This window comes from Diceros bicornis, chromosome 6, assembly GCF_020826845.1.
Source record: "Diceros bicornis minor isolate mBicDic1 chromosome 6, mDicBic1.mat.cur, whole genome shotgun sequence".
Classification (NCBI taxonomy): Eukaryota; Metazoa; Chordata; class Mammalia; order Perissodactyla; family Rhinocerotidae; genus Diceros; species Diceros bicornis.
The window spans coordinates 37792809-37811962 of record NC_080745.1 but is presented as its reverse complement, the minus strand read 5'-3'; the positions used below and the strand labels follow the sequence as shown (position 1 = coordinate 37811962).

At 36.8% G+C, this 19154-nt stretch overlaps 1 protein-coding gene across 5 annotated transcripts in view; it reads right to left on the bottom strand.

Moving 5' to 3' along the window:
• HERC4 (HECT and RLD domain containing E3 ubiquitin protein ligase 4) overlaps positions 1 to 14037 on the bottom strand; it is a 151092-nt gene extending 137055 nt beyond the window's left edge. For all 5 annotated transcript variants that reach the window (XM_058543346.1, XM_058543347.1, XM_058543348.1 and 2 more), the window contains exons 1-3: positions 13960 to 14037; positions 12650 to 12680; positions 11853 to 12157 (exon numbers count right to left, since the gene is read on the bottom strand). In XM_058543346.1, coding sequence (XP_058399329.1) covers positions 11853 to 12078 — 226 coding nt within the window. In that variant the 5' untranslated portion in view covers positions 12079 to 12157; positions 12650 to 12680; positions 13960 to 14037. The remainder of the gene's footprint in view (positions 1 to 11852; positions 12158 to 12649; positions 12681 to 13959) is intronic.
• Positions 14038 to 19154: the final 5117 nt, after the last annotated feature.

Genomic DNA, 19154 nt, shown 5'->3' with positions numbered 1-19154 from the left:
GAACAAAAAAGGCATCTTTAATTCTTTTATTTTTCTGTATCATCATACCTTTAAAGTCTGATGGCAAAGGAATCCAATTCATTTTATATCTTCTTCAGTATAGCACTACCTCTAAGCATCACAAACACACATTTTTTGAAATTTTGGCATAATTTTGGAAATTGCTGGCATAAGCTCCAACAAGATAATTGAATACTAAAGGTAAACAGGTACTTTCATGCTTAGCACAATGTCTGGGACATAACAGGAAGACACCCACTTGTTGAATAAATGCCTGAACTTCACTTGAAAATGAAAACATACGTATTGTTTATCTGAAGGCAAATATGGAAACAGCATATTACCCACTTGAGTATAAACAGATCTCAAATTAAACCTCCATTCTAATATTAATAGCTTTTTTTCTCTTAAGCAAACATGTACCGAGCACTCACCACATGCCAGGCATTGTTCTTTGCACTTCACGTGTTATCTCATTTAATCCTTACAACCACCCTAGGAGTTGGGCATCATTATCCTAATTTTACAGAAGAGAACACTTAAGTACAGAGAGGCTAAGCAATGTGCCCAAGATAACATAGCTAAGAAATAACAGAGCCAGGACTCGTATCCAAGCACTCTAATTCCAGAGCCTACTGTTTTTTAAAAAAATATTTCATAGATAATATGTTTACATTGTTCATTTGGAAAAAAAAAAAAGGTATGCAGTGAAAAAGCTGTGTCTACCATCCACACCCTGCACCAACCTAGCTCTCACCCCTTATCTTACCTCTGCACAAAGAGTAACTACTGTTATTAGTTGTATGTATCCTTCCAGGGTTTTTATGTAACTATAAGCAAATACAAATGTATATTTTCTTAATTTTTTTCCCCAAATGTAGCTTTCTATACAATATTCTATACCTTGCTCTTTTTAATTAACGTATCTTAGAGATCTTTCCACATTACTACACAAAGAACTCCTTCATTGTTTTCACAACTGTATAGCATTAAATTACACTAACTGAATGGACCATAACTTTTTTTTGGTGAGGAAGATTGGCCCTGGCCTCTCTTTTCGCTTGAGGAAGAGGGGCCCTGAACTAACATCTGTGCCCAACCTCCTCTATTTTGTATGTAGGTTGCCGCCACAGCATGGCTTGACAAGTGGTGTAGGTCCATGCCCAGGATCCAAACCCTCGAATGTGCCAAACTTAACGACTACACCACTGGGCTGGCCCCAGACCATAATTTATCTTACCAGTTCCCAGCAGTCATAAGGTTGTTTCTATGGTTTTGCTATTATAAACAGTGTTGCAGTAATATGTCATTTTGTACATGTACAAATGTAGCTATCAGAGCAAGAGCTATATTCTTGGACCTCTTGGAGAAACAGTATGTGCATTTGTAATTCTGACATATGCTGGCAAAATAGTCTCTTGAGAGTTTATCAACTTACACTAATAACCTATGAATACTTGTTTAGTGACAGCCTCACCATACAGACTATATTATCAAACTTAAGGATTTTTGTTAACTTGGTATGTGAAAAAATGGCCCCTCAATGTAGTCTTCTAAGTTTCTTTTAATATGAATGAGGTTGAAGAGTATTATTCATTCGTTTAAGAGTTATTTGTATTTCCTTCTCTGTGAACTACCTGTTCATATCCTTTGCCCTTTTTGCTACTGGACTGTTTTCTCTTTATCTCATCAATCTCTAGGAATGTTTTATATCTGGGAGATTAGAGTTCTGATTATAATATGAGTCATAAATATTTCCCCATTTGTCTTTTAACTTTGTTTACAGGGATTTCTACCTCACAAAATTATTTTTATTTTCATATAGTTTATCTTTTCTATACCTCTTCACAATTCAGTCAGAAAGGCTTTCCTCACTCCAAAATAATAAACAAATGTGCCCATGTTTTCTTTGAGCACTTTTATTATTATAGTCTTTACATCTAAATATTTCATTAAATATTAGAATTTATCCGAATATATACATGGAGTGAGGTATTAATCCAACTTTTTCATTCCCTACATGATGCTCCTACTTATTTCAAGATATTTATTTAATAGTCCCCACTTGAATTTTTTCCCCATTGGTTTTTCTTTTTTTTGTGAGCAAGATCACCCCTGAGCTAACATCTATGCCAATCCTCCTCTTTTCGCTGAGGAAGACCAGCCCTGAGCTAACATATATTGCCAATCCTCCTCCTTTTTTTTTTTCCCTTTTTCTCCCCAAAGCCCCAGTAGATAGTTGTATGTCATAGCTGCACACCCTTCTAGTTGTTGTATGTGGGATGCCACCTCAGCATGGCCGGACAAGCAGTGCGTCGGTGCGTGCCCGGGATCCGAACCCAGGCCGCCAGTAGCGGAGCATGCGCACTTAACCGCTAAGCCATGGGGCCAGCCCTCCCCATTGATTTAAGGTGATTTTCCCCATTGATTTAAGGGTCTATGTCTGAGCTTCTGTTTTACTGGTTTAATATTTCTATTTGTGAGACAGTTTTAAGTTAACTATTAAGGCTTTAAAATTAAAATGTTAATATCTATTATATATATTTCTGCTCTTATTTATCATAATTTTCCTGGCTACTTTTAATTATTTTTTCCATATGAACTAAAGAATCCATTTGTCTAGTTTCCCCCCCACCTCCCTGCAAAAAAACTTGGCATTTTTACTAGAATCAGATTAAATTGACTGATTTTATAGATAACTTACAGGTTTACGTCTAGGTTGAGTATTCCTATCCATAAATGTGGTTTCCATTTATTCAAGTTTTTTGTGACCCTAAGAAGTGCTTTCAAGTCTTCTTCATATAGGTCTTGCACATTTCTTAGGTTATTCCTGGGTATTTTATCTTTTTCTTACTATTACAAATGGTATCTTTTCTTCCATTGTTGACATCTAATTGGCTCTTGTTTCCACTACATTTTAATTTTGACTTTGGACAAGGTATTTAACTCTTGAAGTTGTATTTCCCTCACCTATAATACTGAGCTAACATGTACTTTGCAGGGTTGTTTTGAGACTTGCGGATAATTGCGCCAGCCCGGTGGCACAAGGGGTTAAGCACACGTGCTCCGCTGTGGCAGCCCGGGGTTCAGTAGTTCGGATCCCAAGAGCGCACCGACACACCGCTTGGCAAGCCATGCTGTGGCGGCGTCCCATATAAAGTGCAGGAAGATGGGCACGGATGTTAGCCCAGGGCCAGTCTTCCTCAGCAAAAAAAGAGGAGGATTGGCAGATGTTAGCACAAGGCTGATCTTTCTTACAAAAAAAAAAAAAAGACTTGCGGATAATTAATAAAGATTTGACACAGTGCCTGGCACATAATGGTGGTTACTATTATTATTTTTAAATATCAGCATTCTAGTATCTAAATAATATATTATAAATAATATTTCTCATTATTAAGTTTCTCTCCAATTATGAGGTTTGTATCTTTCTTCTCTCTTTACACTCTCACATCAACTTCTAAGAGTTCCCTTTCCCCCTTATTCCCAGTTTCACAGGCTTACTCAACTCCCCAACTGAGTGCAGAAACAGATCTGTGTTCAGGCACAGGTAATATCAAACTGTCAGGATTTTACCTAATTACTCTTCAGAAGACAAGTGTAGGTCCATGGGGTTCATTCCTGTTAGAAAGTCTAGTGATGAAATCTATAGCTGAGCAATACCTGGATCAGAAATCAGAAAGTATAACTGTGCTAACTGATAAATACTTGGGATCAATTGCGGGAAGCAATCTAAGATCTACTTTACTCGCATCATGCCACACTAACAAAAAAATCACAAACTTCAAATAACTTACAGGTAAAGCAGCTAAACTTTCCTCCAACAGTTTTCAAACGCTCCTAATCCTGCTCCTTAGGGTTTCTTTCAGTGTTATCCCGTTCCTTCCCTATTCCCATTTCGCTTTCACAGAAACAACAACATTATCTCAGAGGGCACATTTCCTAGGAGCCCTTGCCTACATGCCAGCACATATAAAATTTATAATTACAATTATTTCAGCTATTAGTGGAATCAAAAGCAACTTCTATGTGATTGCATCTTGTGACTTCAAAAGCTTTGTTTCAGGTAAAACCTGGAAGGAAGTCATAAAGTCAGACATAATTAACTAATAGGTTTGTGTCAGTTAAGCAAGAATAAGCAAATGAACCTATTAATAAAATTCAAATGAGTGGGCTATCAGACGGCACCTAGCAAATAAATGTTTTAATTTTACCTACACATAAAAATTCAAGTTTACAAAACAGATGAAGTAGAGCAGGCAACCACTAAGGCTACCTTAAATTTACAAAGAAGTTCTATTGCCAGGTACTTTAAACAGTCTCCCAAAAGTGCAAAATGAAGTACTGTTAATGGATTATTAATTACTTGATAGGCTGGAACCAGGGAGTAATTTACAGTTGGAATGTTAGCCTATTTGAACTGAAGATAAAGCAAAACCGGAAATAAAACATTTTATGCCTTTAGCCCTGATCTTTCTCCTCACTTACAGCACTGAATTTCTTACCGATCAATGAATATTGTTACCAAGTTCAAAACAAACTCACCTCACCAAATTCTTTATCTCCCTTCCTGAAACAAAAAAAATAAACATTCCTCCTCTTCCCGATTCTCTATTTTTATTAATTACTGATTCAACTCAGAATCATACCTGGCACCTCCCTTCACCCGTATCGTTCACTTCCATCTGGTTATCAAAGCCTGTCCATTCTTTCTGCCTCTCTAATCTTTCCTTGATCCACCTGCTTCCTTCTTGTTTTAAAGGACTACAATTACAGCCTGACTAATTTCTTTACCTCCGAATTCTCTCTCCTCCTATATAGAAACTTGATAATTCCCATTACACAATATCAATGGATATACCCCCACCAAATTAAATTCAAGCTCCCTAATTAGATTAATTCTATAATCTGACCTCAAATTTTACCTGGCTAACCCTGCTCACTATTCTCAGACATTTCAGTTAACTGGACTACTATTCCCTTAATAGGCCTCAAATCTGCCTACTGCAATTTGAGCTGCTTTACCTATAAAGCACTCTTCATTCCTTCCTCCTTGAAATATCCTTCCAGTCCATATGCTATCCCTACAGAAACTCACCTACAACCTACTCCATCCCAAACAGTTACATTATTCATTACCACACGGTACTGTTTATGCATCTTATAAAACTTAGCACATTTTATATGTATTTCTATTTATTTGTGCACTTATCTTTCCTTGTAGATTTTTAAATGACACTCATCACATTATATTCAAAAGCTTGTCAAATGAATACATTTGGAAAACTTTCATTTACAAACATCTTCTTATAAGCTTATCAACTTTATAAAGTGAGGTATAGCTGTGCTTAAAATTTTAAAAATAAATTCCGTTATTGGTCCTTCTAGATTTGCTAAAATTAAAGATGTTCTTTTCCCTAAAGAAACAGAGATGCAAATAAAGACTAAATTGATGTATACGTTCACAGCAGCTTACTTATAACAAAAATCTGGAAATAAATTCCAAAAATAGGAGAACACTTAAGCGAATTTTGGTATATTTAAATAATGAAATGTTAAATCATTAATAATATCCCTAAACAATATTTAAAAATATGGGAGAAATACTTACTAAACTATTATTTAATTATTACTGAAAAAAAAAGTTAAGATACAAGAACATACTCCAGTCTGTAATCAGAAACATATATGAGAATAGAAAAAATGTCTAATGACAATAGTACTTATCAACGTATGATGGCATTATGCTTGATTTTTACTTTCCTATATCCCAAATTCTCTACACCAAGAATATGTAACACTTTTATAACTAGAAAAAACCTATAAAAAACTAAAAATGTGTTATTTCAGATTATGATGACACCTAGCAAAGGAATAAAATGAGACTAAAACTTGGATATTAATAAAGAAATAATTAGGTTATTTTAAAGTAACGCAAAAAACACATTACTAAAGGATTCTAGAATGTTTTCTTTATGGCCAAGAAAAGTTAACCTAAAATTCTGCCATGCTAGAACTGAAGAAAAAAGAGTAATTCCAGGTAAATAAAATATTATGGTTTAAAGACTGAGCTACCAAAATATAAGAAATTTCCCTTTAAAAAAAGAAACTCCAATAATACAATTCTACACAGCACAGGTTTTTTTTGCATGCCAATTCATTAAGATATAAAAATAATTACTGCCTTTTTAATTCCATCAACATGAAAAAAAAAAAATCCATAGAGGCTGAAAGGAGATAAACCATAGGTTCTTTAATATGGTTTCTTCATTAATGCTTCCCACTTTTCTACGCACTAACATAATCATAGCCCAAAGAAACTCTTGTAACAATGTCTGAATACATTTCCTCTATTAGGTTTTCTGTAATATGTATCCCAAGTTCCTGATAAAGCCTAAGAAATAAGAAAACTAAACAGCTATGAAGTGAGACTCATTTCTTCAAAGCAGTTTTTAAAAAGTTGCTAAGAAATGAGCTTTAACAGTGCTACATTTGTATGACATTTTGGGAACATGGAACCCTAAGAATACTTACTAAGGAGATGATGGAAACTAGACCACCTCGGCTGTCATCTGCAACAAAAATCCTTAATAACTGCTCAAACTGTGAAACTAAAACCTACCACACTCCTGTTCTTTCAAGGAAAGTACGTGGCTTACTTCCAACCAGATCAAAACACCAAAATACCGAACACAAAGAGAAAATCATTGGTTCCAATTCCTTTAAAGAAGCCTCTGTTAGACTGCTCCGACGAGGCATCTACTGCAATTACTGTCTTCACTGTGCGTTAAAGGTTTTATAAAGCATTCACCAAACCAATGCATCCTACAGAGAGATACATGGCAGACTGACAACATAACTAATCCAAGTTCCAATGTTAGCCACCAAACCAATCACGCCTGGCAGTTACTATGGACCTTGGATAGTAGCACAGCATACCATTAGACAACAAAAGGATATAGAACAGGATACATAACAGAGGAAAGAGAGAAGACTGGGTGTTACCACAGTAAGTTTTTGTTTATTTGTTTAAATATTCTTCATACCACACAAAGTTATAATTAAGTACCAAAGTGGTATCACAATGCAAGCATCTTGGTAAAATAATTATTTATTTCAATAGGCCATCAATTAGAATGGCAAAGAAACAATCTGTGCATTAGTATTTGATCTGCTTGAAATAGAAGATATTACTGTAAATAATTCTAAACATAAGCACAATTTAGTGAATAAGGTAGGAGACTGGTAGACTTAAATTTTCAGATTCGATTTATAGATGTTCACCAGTCACCTGCTGTTTTGACAAGTTACTTACCAACTGTGCTGCCATTTCTCCGTAAATTTATCCCCTAAGATGAGGATAATTCTTGCAAACTGTGTCACAAGCATTTTGAAAGGAACCATGAGTTATTGTGTAATGCTCTTGAAATTCCTCAGATGTAGGGTCCTACACAAAGTAAAGTATTATTATACATCTCTCTAACAGTAGTCATCTGTTTGCATTATGATTTTTTTTCCTACCCTTGACACTGTGATTCTTGGGCACTAACCTTTCCCAAAGTAAAGCCTCCAAAGCAAGCCTCCATTCCTGACCCAAGTAATTACTTTTTTCAAGTCTTCATATCATCCACATCTTTCTCTTCCTTAGAAGGCATCGTGAAAATTAGGAATTATGAAACATCATGAGCTTCTTTGGCATTATATGCTTTGGTTCAATATGGGGGATTTGTGGGATAATTTGGTGTTTTTAATCTGCCCTTAAGTGAATAATTTTAGTTCCTATATTTATACATTTATTTTCCTACATTACTTTTCAAATTTCAATTATATTATAAGCAGTTCATTTGTAGATTTATGTTTTACGAACAGATAGTGCAGGTCAGAAAATGAAGATGCAAGAAAGGCAAGCAAGTAATTACTGCTATGTGCACAAAATGCTTTCATTGGAATGACCCAATAGGAGAAATTGCCATTTTGGGATACAGGAAACAAGAGTGAATGCTCATAATCTTTATATCTTCTGTAGAAGAGTCGAGAATAAGCTACAATAAATTTTATCATACTACTCAAAACTTTATTGCTGCCTTTGCTAATCAAGTTAGTCTGAGGTTCAAGAATATATATACATATGAATTTTTAGTTTGTGTTGGTACAATATCACATCTTGAAAACAGAACTCTCAATCTTCTTATATGGTTCCTAAAATGGCTTCTCTATGAATTTATTGGGGGGGGATAAAACACAATAGCTTCATTGCATATCCTTAGTTATAAAATAGTAATTTTTAAGAGATTTTTTTTTAACCCAGAGAATTACATTAAAATACTGAACTAGTTTCCTCCTAAGTGAATAGATATTACACCTTCTAAATATGGCAGGGGAAAAACTTTGTGGGATAAAGGTAAAACCACAAGATTTAGAGTGGTCTCAACATTTGCTATCCTGTTGTGACTGTTAGTCTCAATCTGTTTTAACTTCAGTTTCTTCATCTGTAAAATGCAGACCATGAGACCTGCCCTAGCTACCAAACAAGACTGTTGTGAGGATTAAATGAGATCATCTATTTGAAAGAACTTTGTAACCCACAAAAAACTATCGAAACAGTCATTTTTAACAGAACTATCTCACATTATTTACAAATTATGGTCATAAAATAGTTTAGTACTATTTCTAACATGAAACAAATGGAAACAGATGTGCAAAACATATATTTAGGACCATGGTCAGCAAATTATACCTATCACTGGATACACAGTGAGTAAATTATCTTGTTAAGAAAAGAACACTTTCTATAGGTTATCTTAAAATCTTCACAAGTGAATTTGGAAGGAAGTACAAAAATGAAATTAACAATTTATTTAGATGGACTGCCCTAGCATACTGAAGATTAAATACATTTACCTGTTAGCTATGAATTAAAAAACTGAGAGCCACTAGCTAAAAGGAAAGTTTAAAAAAAATTCTTATGAAAAAAAATACATACATGAAAGTGAAACAGATGTTTGCTTCTCTAGAAATAATTCAGAAAGAGCTAGTAGTGAAAGCAAGGAGTATACATAAACAAGAGAACAGAGATGAACATAATCTGCACTCTTGGAAATAATAATAAGGAATAATAAAGGAAATCAGTGAAACTTTCCTACATGGTTCCTAAAACGTCCATAATGGAAACCTCTCCCTATAGGCCACAGGTCAAATCTATTTACTACACTGTGAGGCCAAGTTCTCCAGTAGGTTATCACGACTCTCAAGAATAGCTTATGCTTAACGAATGAGGCCACCTCTTTCTCTTTCACTCCTTATTACAGAATATTTAGTATGCTTATAAAGGCAATCTGTATAAGAAAACAATTCTTAGCTCCCTCCTTTCTGTTTGCTTTCTGCCTGACACAAATTTAAAGCTCTGGTAAAGTGAATTATGTTTATCCCACGGTCCTAGAAACTCAAGCAGATTCGCTCAATTACCGGAAGACTTTAAAACCAATTAAATAAGAACAACTCCTTATCTTCTAATTTAATCCTCAAACTCACAAATTTAAAAAAGGGTTGGTGAAGGAGTACATTTAAATCATTAAGGAATTTTCCAAAGGGAAATAATTTTAGTTAAAAACATTATTAAAATTTTCCACTCAAGCACCTTAAATCAAAACTGATTTTCTGAAGTCCCTATCAGAGCAACTACCTCCTTTCAAATTTCTACTTTCTCCTACCTCTGTAACCAAGGTACACTTCATCATATATCATTGAACCTGGACTTCTGGTAACAAAAACTTTTTCTCAGGATCAGGATCCTCTCCTACAAAACTAAGCTATTCCAGCTCCAGATTTATTTTCTGGCTATTTACGTCATTAATGATTGCATTAAACTTTAAGATTTCATTTTCTCTTTCTTTCTTTAATTCTACCCCATAATGACATTTCTCATCATTTCAATTTCCTAGTCTCAAAGTACATATCATGTCATGTCAAATTTCAATTCTCTCCAGTTATTTCATTCATGTATGCCTAACTCCCAACCCAGGCTCTAAATTTTTCCAAGAGAAAATTCATGCCTTTCATTTTTCTATTCCAAAGACTGTGATGTACCCTGGACAATAAGGCCAATACTAAAGAGATATTATAAGTTAGGTAAACCCACCCTCCCAACTTTATATTACCAAATAATGCTTCCAGGATGAATGAACAGGGTGATATAAATGTCACAATGCAATCATCACAATGTCAACATGACCACAAAGAAGGCTCTTAGGGCTAGTTAGGTTTCTCAGAATCTCACCTATAGAGTTAAAAGCTATTCTAGCCACCATAATCATCATGCTATTGTCCTGGACACAGAACAGGTCTTTAATAACATTTAAAAATGTTAAACCTTAGTAAATTTCAGTAACTATATTGGCAATTTCTGTGTGCTATCTTTGTACTCTCTATGCACTCTGTAGCCTCTCAGAAATTACTAAAGCAATACAGAGATATGTGCAGTTATTCTGTGGGGCATGTTAAGTATAAGAACAGGAACAGCCTCAATACCGTGAAAATCTCAACCTGAGGCAGTATTCCAAGCTAAGCAAAGAAGGTAAAGGATCCATCTGCCTCTGAAGCAGTGATAACAAATACATATCAGTAAATTATCATTGATGTCTATCAACATGATAACCTCAATGCCTAAGATTATGAAAATCTGACACAATTCCATAAAATACTCTTAGTGAGGTAGAGTACAAGAAAGCTACCATTTACCTTGAGTTCTGCAATAATTAAACCTATTGTATTAAGCATCACTACCATTCATCCAAAAAAATTAAATTACAAATTAAAGCAGAAGAAAAGAGATTAAGATCCTAACAACATAGAAAGGATGAAAACTATACAGTATTTACAAGTTAAAAAAGTGAGGTTTGGCATGGTGGTGAGACGATATGAAAGATGAACAATATGGCTTAATTCAATACCTTAATATTTTATACCTATATTAACCTCTCAAAAGTAGACTAACAATAGAAACCACTTAAACAATGAAGTGATAAAGAAAAATAACTGCCATAGAAAATACTTAAGTGCCATTATTGTTAAAGTTAAAAGAAGAAACTGTAAATCAGTACAGCTGCAGTCTTATCTGAATTTACCACCTTAAGAATTAACTTTTCGTTATAATTAAAAGCAAAATTCACATAACAATGATATTTCCACATGCGGAAATATGTGATTTTAAAATATGTATATCCAGGAAAACTACATGAAATGTGACCAAATTCCTCAAAATTCTCATTACTCTACAAATTATTTTAAATTTGGCTTGTATGGCTACTACAAAAATCAGGACATCTCATAATCACAAAACTTTTAATAGCTAGTGCTGCTACCTGAAAGTAGACGATTAGGGAATAAAAGATATTTCAAACTAAGCCAAATAAAATTACATATTTAAAACACTACAATAGGGAGGAAAATAGAATTAGGATATATTTTAGACAAGTAAGTGAAAGTAAAAAGCTTTCATCTTAATTTTCTTTTTCTTTCTAATGTATGAAAAACAACAGAGTAAATTATGCATTTAAAATCTGCCCCAGGTGGCTGAACAGTGCTTATTAAAAGAGAACTTACATACTATATACTCTATACCTATATACTCTGTACCAAAGAAGATCTATACACTGCAGGCTGGTTTTCTCTATTGTTGTGCATCACCATAATTATGTTCCGAAACCAAAGCTTCACACAGTAAGGGTTTACAACAGTAGTAGTGGAAAAAAAAAAAAAACACAAAATAATTAAAGTACATAGAAGCATGCAAATGTAAAGGATCTATTTAACTCCTAGTTTGAAATATTATTAAAAATAAATTTTCAGCTTACCTGGTTTCTTTCTGGATTTTTCATGACCTAGCTGTCCTAGATCATTACATCCACAAGTGTACACCGTTCCATCATCCAGAACAAATACAGTATGTCTGAGTCCACATCCTACGTCTCGGACCTTTTTATTTATAAAAAAGTCACTTTTTCTGGGTTCTAGTACAATTTCTTCATCAATTCCACCCAAACCTAGCTGTCCAAAAGATGCATTTCCCCAGCACAACATGTCTGTAATTCTTTTGGTCTTCCAGTTTCAATAAAAAACTCCCTTCTGAAACACTGGAAAGTTGGAGGTATCCCTATGTCTGAGGAGATAGGAAAAAAGTTAACATGACTTCAAAGGAAACATGACATATAACTGCTCTTTCAAGTGCTAGGCTACAGTAATCACTATATAGTAAATAAAATCTATTTTATTATATGCTACATAAGTATCGAGTTTCAAAAACCAATCAGTTGTTATTTTTTTAAATATATCATATAGAAACATTTAGGGAAAATATATCACTCTCCATGATTCTTCGCAAAATTTAAAATACATTAACTAGTTCTGACTTTTTATCATCTTGTGATAAACTAATCTAATGGAAATTCTAAGTACTTTGCTAAAATTAATCTTTTTTTTTTTTTTTTTGCTTTTTGCTTTAAATAATTTGAATGGGAGCAAAAAATAAAACATCTGTCCACTGCCCCAAAAATCAAGTATACACACAGTGGAAAAATTTAGCCAACTATAGAAACATAAAACCTCGTAACCTCCCTCAAGTCACAGCATAATTAAACCTTCTAATACCTACCTCCACATCAACAGAAAACTGAAGTTCTTATCTGTAATAGAAATAAAACCAATAATGGAAACTTAAATTTTCCCACAATTTAAAAGACTCTTCCAATTATTCACACTAATAGGCCCTAGGGAAAATTATGGTTCTCTCGTCAAGCCTCGATCTTAAGACAATCACCTCGAAAAATCATATTTTACAAATCAAAATAGTAACACTTCGACCTCACTACTAATTTAATTTTAAAACTAAATCAATGTACATAATTATAATTCAAAAGGAAATATGCGGCTTAAATATCAACATTTTCCCCCACAATTCCACATTTTCTATTACGAGTGGTAACTGTGACTGAAAAATATTTCCCCTGGACAATCTCTATCTATCTATACCTCTCAGACAATTATTTGAAGATGGAAAAAAACTGCAAATAACCTCAGCACTGCCGATTTTTCAAGAATAGGAATGGGGGCTGGGACACTGATAGTTCGGTGGCGAAATCTGTAGAACTTTCCAGTACATTGAGTATTTCTTCTCTTGTAAAGACACAAATAACAAACAGCCCATTTTAGCTAAACCTACACTGATTTTTCAACACATCGCGTTACTAAATAACACAATTACAGGAAGTCAGCCTTATTCCCGTTGTAGCCACCTACATTCCTTACCCAGAACCTGAGGTTTCAAACCCCAACTTTCCTACGTTCTGGCTAGCAAGTGCCGAAGCTGTCCCATTCCATGACCCATCCATTAAGAGAAGCGTGATTTCATTCTTTTGGGGCATCAGAACTCGGTAGGTCCCGAGAGTTCTGCATTATGTTCCTGCGTTTTATTTTTAAGAGAGAGAGGAAAATATCCCCGATTTCAGCGCACCAAGTTTAATCATCCCTTTTTTTTTAAACAGTCAGAAGGAGTATAGGAAAGGCATTCATTCCCTCGCCAGCAACAGGTAGGGGGATGAGAAGCAGTTTATTCCCATCATTCCCTGAACACGCACTCAGATCAGCTCAGGGGGGCCGGGGAGAGAAACTGTCTGCACACACCCCACCTCGCGGGCCGACCAGTCAACTACGGCGGCCGCCCGCAAGCCGCAGAGGCCAGCGGACGAGGCTAGGCACCTCAGTCCGAGGGAGGCCCTTCCCCAGGGAGGTGCGACATGCCAGACTCCAGGCCAGGGAGCCCCGCCACTGCCCTCGTCCCCCGCCCCCCACCCCCAGGAAGCGCTGAGAAAGCACCCTGCGCCAGCCCGGCCTGTATCCGCCCAGCCCGGCCTGCCCCCCTCAACGCCGTCACACGCCCCCGAGCCCACCGGGACAACGACTCACCCGGCTCCTCAAGGCAAGGGAAGCCCGGGGCGACGGGGGCGGCGCCTCCCCAGAAAGCGAGGCAGCGCGGCAGCTGAGCAGGTCTCCAGCTCCTGGACCCTCCTCCTTCAAACAGTGGCGGCGAACACCACGACTCCTCCGGCGTCGGTGCCGCTGCTCCGCTGCTCCCGTCCCCGGCTCCTGTGAAACTTTACCGGGTTCCTCAGAGAAACGCAGCCGCCACCACTGTCCAGTCCAGAGACAGCCGTCAGCGACCCGGATGGAGCGGGAGGGGAAGGACCGAGGCGAGCGGGGCGGAGAACGCCAAGGGTGGGGAGAGACTGGGTAGGAGAAGGGAGAGGGGGAAGTGGCTACGCGGGGGAGGGGGAGGGGTGGGCCGGAAGTGAACCGCGGAGCACGCGCGCGAGCTTGCTCACGTCCCTCCCCGCGCGCCTGCGCCGGAATCCTCACCAGGGCACACCGACCCGCGCGCCTGCGCAGTGTACAGCTTTGCGTTGCTTGCAGAGCAAAATGCCAAATAACAGGAGTTGAGAGTTTGCGAAGAAGGTCGGAGGTGTTTAGCGGGTCGTGTAACAACGCTTTAACGTGCACAAGGGCCTTTTAGCGAAGAAAATCTCTTCGTCTTTTGGTTTGGTTGTCTTTCTGCTCATAGGTTCCAGTCTCTTTATTATTTTATTTTCCTTTTTTCCAAAGAGAATTTGAAGTAGTAGATAAAACATCACAAATATGGGTGTGAAGGCGGGTGAAGCCTTTAGTTTATCCTTTAGCCTCTACTGGAGGTACTCTGAGGATTCCAGGTATGTTCACAGCGATGGCTGAACCTACTGGCATTAAATGTGAGCACCATCAGTTCAGGCTCCTGATATAGTGATGGCTGCCATCACTTTCTGCACTCTCCCTAGAAGATAAACTTACATTGCAGGGCCTCCTTGATTCAGAGAAAATTAAATAATGCATATGGCTAGAGTCCCTGCTTCATAAAAACGAAGTCTGGATTTCCTAGGCCAGTCTTCTTAACATAATCTCTTAAAAAGGAGGAAAACTTGAAACAAGGCACTCTTAAAATTTTATGTTAGACTTTGCTAGAAACTGTGACTTCAGAGTAAATGTTGAGAACCTAGAAAGAATTGCGCAATAAGCCATGTTTCTTTATCTCGTTGAAAAATATATTTCAGATTAGGGAGTGCCTGTGCTAGAGTTTGTATAAGTATGTGTAGTAGTTTCCTGGGGCTGCCGTAACACAACTACCACAAATTGGATGGCTTAAAACAAAAGAAATTTACTGTCTCACAGTTATGGAGGCAAGAAGTCTGGAAGTGGCAGCAGGATTGGATCCCTTCTTGGGGTCTCAGATGGAGAATCTTTTCTGTGTTTCTCTCCTAGTTTCTGGTGGTTGCTGACAATCCTTGGCATTCCTTGGCTTGTAGATGCATCACTCTTATCTCTGCGTCCATCTCCATGTGGTGATCTTCCCTGTGTGTCCAAATTTCCCTATTTTAAGGACATCAGTCATTGGATTAAGGCCCACCCTAATACATTATGACCTCTTTTTAGCTGGATTACGTCTGCAAAGACCCTATTTCGAAATAAGGTCACGTTCTCAGGTACTGGAGGTTAGGACTTCAACATATGTCTTTGGAGGACCCAATTCAACCTACAACAGTGTGTTACAGAAATTAGTGTAAAAATGGCAAGCTGCTTAAGCAAGGAAAGCATATACTAGGAGTGGTGGGGATGCCCATGAAACATAGTTTATTCTTATTTTGATAGCTTATTTTGATAGCTTCATTGCCTTTGTAGGTCTTTTGTTGTCAAAAAGGTTAAAAAACCTTAAGGACTTGATGCCTCAGAATATATCTTTAAAGGGGAAGTTATGGGATTTGGTATCTTTAAGATATGTACTTGCTGCAACAAACACTAAAATGTGCATGGCTTAACATAATAAAAGTGTATTTTTTACCTTTTTAACAGTCTAAGTGGGTGTTCCTAATGAGTCAAAACTGATTTCCAGGAAGCCGGCGAGGTGGGGGCATGGGGTACTTCTTAAAACCCTTGTCTGGAGGTGCCACATATCACTTCCACACATATAACAATAGCAAGAACTGCACACCTAGATGCAAGGGGCCTGGGAAACATAGTCCTTGTCTGAGTTACCAGGTACTAGTTTATACTATTGAAGAGAACCCCATGAATTGGTGGACAGCTATCTTTGCCATGTGGATGCATCTCTCTCTGGAATTTTTGTTGTTGTTGTTGTTGTTGTTGTTGTTGTTGAGGAAGATTCGCCCTGAGCTAATATCTGTAAGCCAATCTTCCTCTTTTTTGCGTAAGGAAGATTCACCCTGAGCTAACATCTGTGATCAGTCTTCCTCTATTTTGTATGTGGGTTGCCACCACAGCATGGCTCATGAATGGTATATGTCTGCACCCAGGAACCAAACCCTGGGGCCTCTGGAGGGTGCCAAACTTAACCACTAGGCCACTGGGCCAGCCCCATCGCTGGAATATTTTTAAAGAGAGATCTTGCTTGTAGAAAGTGGAATGGACATTTCTAGATGTTCCTTTTAACCTTGTAAATCTATGAAACTTAAGTGCAAGATCTTAGAAAATAGCCTGTGATTATCTTTAATGTAAGACAAGTATAGGATCAAAGGTTATTGGGATAATGTAAATTTGTTGTATAAAAGCAGCATGAGATATTGATGAGGAGTGTGGCCTCTGGTGCTGGTTTGTCTGGATTCAGAGCCTGAACCTAAAGGCTACCTCAGACCTCTGTCCTTCTATCCTCCAAAAGACACCTACAGACATTTATTAATGGTGTGTTTTACAGAAAATTACTTCTAAGTCACAATTTCTGTAAATGGGGGGTATTAATAATCCACATCTCACTGGGTTGTTGTGAGGATTTAGTAAGATAACACATACAGTACCTCATACATGTCAAGTGTTTTGTAAATGTCGGCTTTTATTATTACTAATATTATCTCTCCTGAAATACAAATTGTAAAAGAACATTTGTGAAAGCAGTCCATATCACCAATAATGATATAATTTTAATTTAGAACAAAGGTATAATATTTTTTACCTATTGTGTTATTTTCATGTAAAAAAAAAAATATGCTCAGACTATTGAGAGACCACTAAAATAGATATTTATTCTGTTCCACTCTTCCCCTTGCTCTCTTCCATCCAGCCCTACTGCTTGTGCTGGACCTCATCTCACTTCCTTCGTTCAAGTCTCTCCTCAAGGTACGTCAGCAGTCTTCCCTGACCACCCTATCCAAAAAACCATCCCCTCACTCTCTATAATCTTATCCTACTTTATTTTCTTTCATAACAATTATCACTACCTGATATTTTATTGTATAATACATAAATGTATAATATTATATTTATTATATTACATATGTCATGTATAGATAAAAATAGGTAACCAATTATATACAATCTGTAAATATATGTTATATAGATAGATATATAACTATTTGTCTCCTCCACTAGAATGAAGACTCCATAAAGGCAGAGATTTTGTCTTTTTTGCTCAGCACTCTATTCTCCAATATCTTGAACAGTTCCTGGCTTACAGCATGTGCTCAAAAATTCTTTATTGAATTAATTAGTTAATGGTGCTGGCAGCATTGTCAATTATCACAACCTTTTTATAAATAAATTTGGAAATATGTTTCAAGAGCCAGTAAACTTCACTTAACAATAGTTCATAATAATAACAATATTTATTGTGAGACATTGCACTAAACTATTTACCTCTATTATATGACTTCTGGACTCTATCTGAAGGAAATAAGGAAATACAAGATGCATTCACCAAATCTTTATTGAGCACCTACTATGTGCCACTCTCCCAATTCTAGTAGGAGATATAGATAAAAACAAAGAGGCAGGCAAATAAAAATAGGAGCAAAGATTTTTATTGTAGTGTTATTTCTAATAGCAAAACTTAAAAACAACTGAAGTTCCAACAACGGGGAAATAGGATGTGTGGCAAGGTTAACCTCTTTATTGTTAACTTTGAAAGGACAAGATGGTACTGTCCAAAAGAATTTGTCACCAATTGCCACCAAATCCACTTTGAATGGACAACTGGAAAAGCGTCTTCTAGTCCTTTACCCACTCCTGCTTTCCAAGGTTAGAGTCTTCAATCAAGTAATTGCACAACCACATTTTCTTTGGTCCCTCAGTGAGTCCCTCCATCAGGAGAGTTCTGCTCTTTTCATCCCCTGTCTTACAGCCTCTATGGTCATCTCTTCCCTTTGGTCTTTGACCTAGCATTATGGCTTCAGCCTGAGAGGTACACAAGGCAGTCAGATATTTTACAAGATTCTTCAACAAATCTTTACTGAACACCTACTCTGTTCTGCCTTTCCAATTCTAGTAGTAGACATAGAAAAAAACAAGTAGGCAGGCAAATAAAAGTATTTCAAATTGTAATAAATACTATGGAAACAAACAAGGGGTAGAGATAGAGAATATTAGAGTAAGTCTTTGAAATAGAATGGACAGTGAAGGCCTCAACAGAGATGTTGCTGTTAAAACTGAAAACAAAGAGAAGGATCAAGCTCTGTAAAGACAGGGATGAGAAAACATTCTAGATGGAGAGAGCAAAGTGAAGCCCTTGAGGCAGGAAAGAACTTGGCATTTTCCAGGAACTGAAAGAAAATTAGTGTAGATGGAGCACAGGGGCACTAGATATGTTTGGTGATAGGCAGTCAGAGTCTAGATCAAGTAGGTCACATTAAGAAGTTTTACATTAAGTACCTCAAGGGTTTTAGTCAGGAGAGGGGAGCAACTATTATATGTATTAAGAAAATAATTACTTTTGCTACTGAACTGGACAGGATTGCTGAATTAGAGGAGGGTGAAAATGGAGGAAGTTAGATTATTTAGGAGGCTTTTGAAATAATCCGAATGGGAGATATAGTGGTGGAGACTAAGGTGGTTGTGATAGAGATAAAGTGAAGAAGGGAGATTCAAAACATACTTTGGCGATAGGATTAATAGGGTTGTGATGGATGGTTTGTAGGGGATCAGAGAATGAGAGGAATGATGGGCCACTGGTAGTTTTCTGACTTCAAGACATTTACAAAGATGAGGATGACTGGTCAGGGAAGTGGGAGGAAGACAGGTTTTGATTAGGAAAACATCGAGTGTTCTGTTTTGACCTTAAGTTTGAAAAA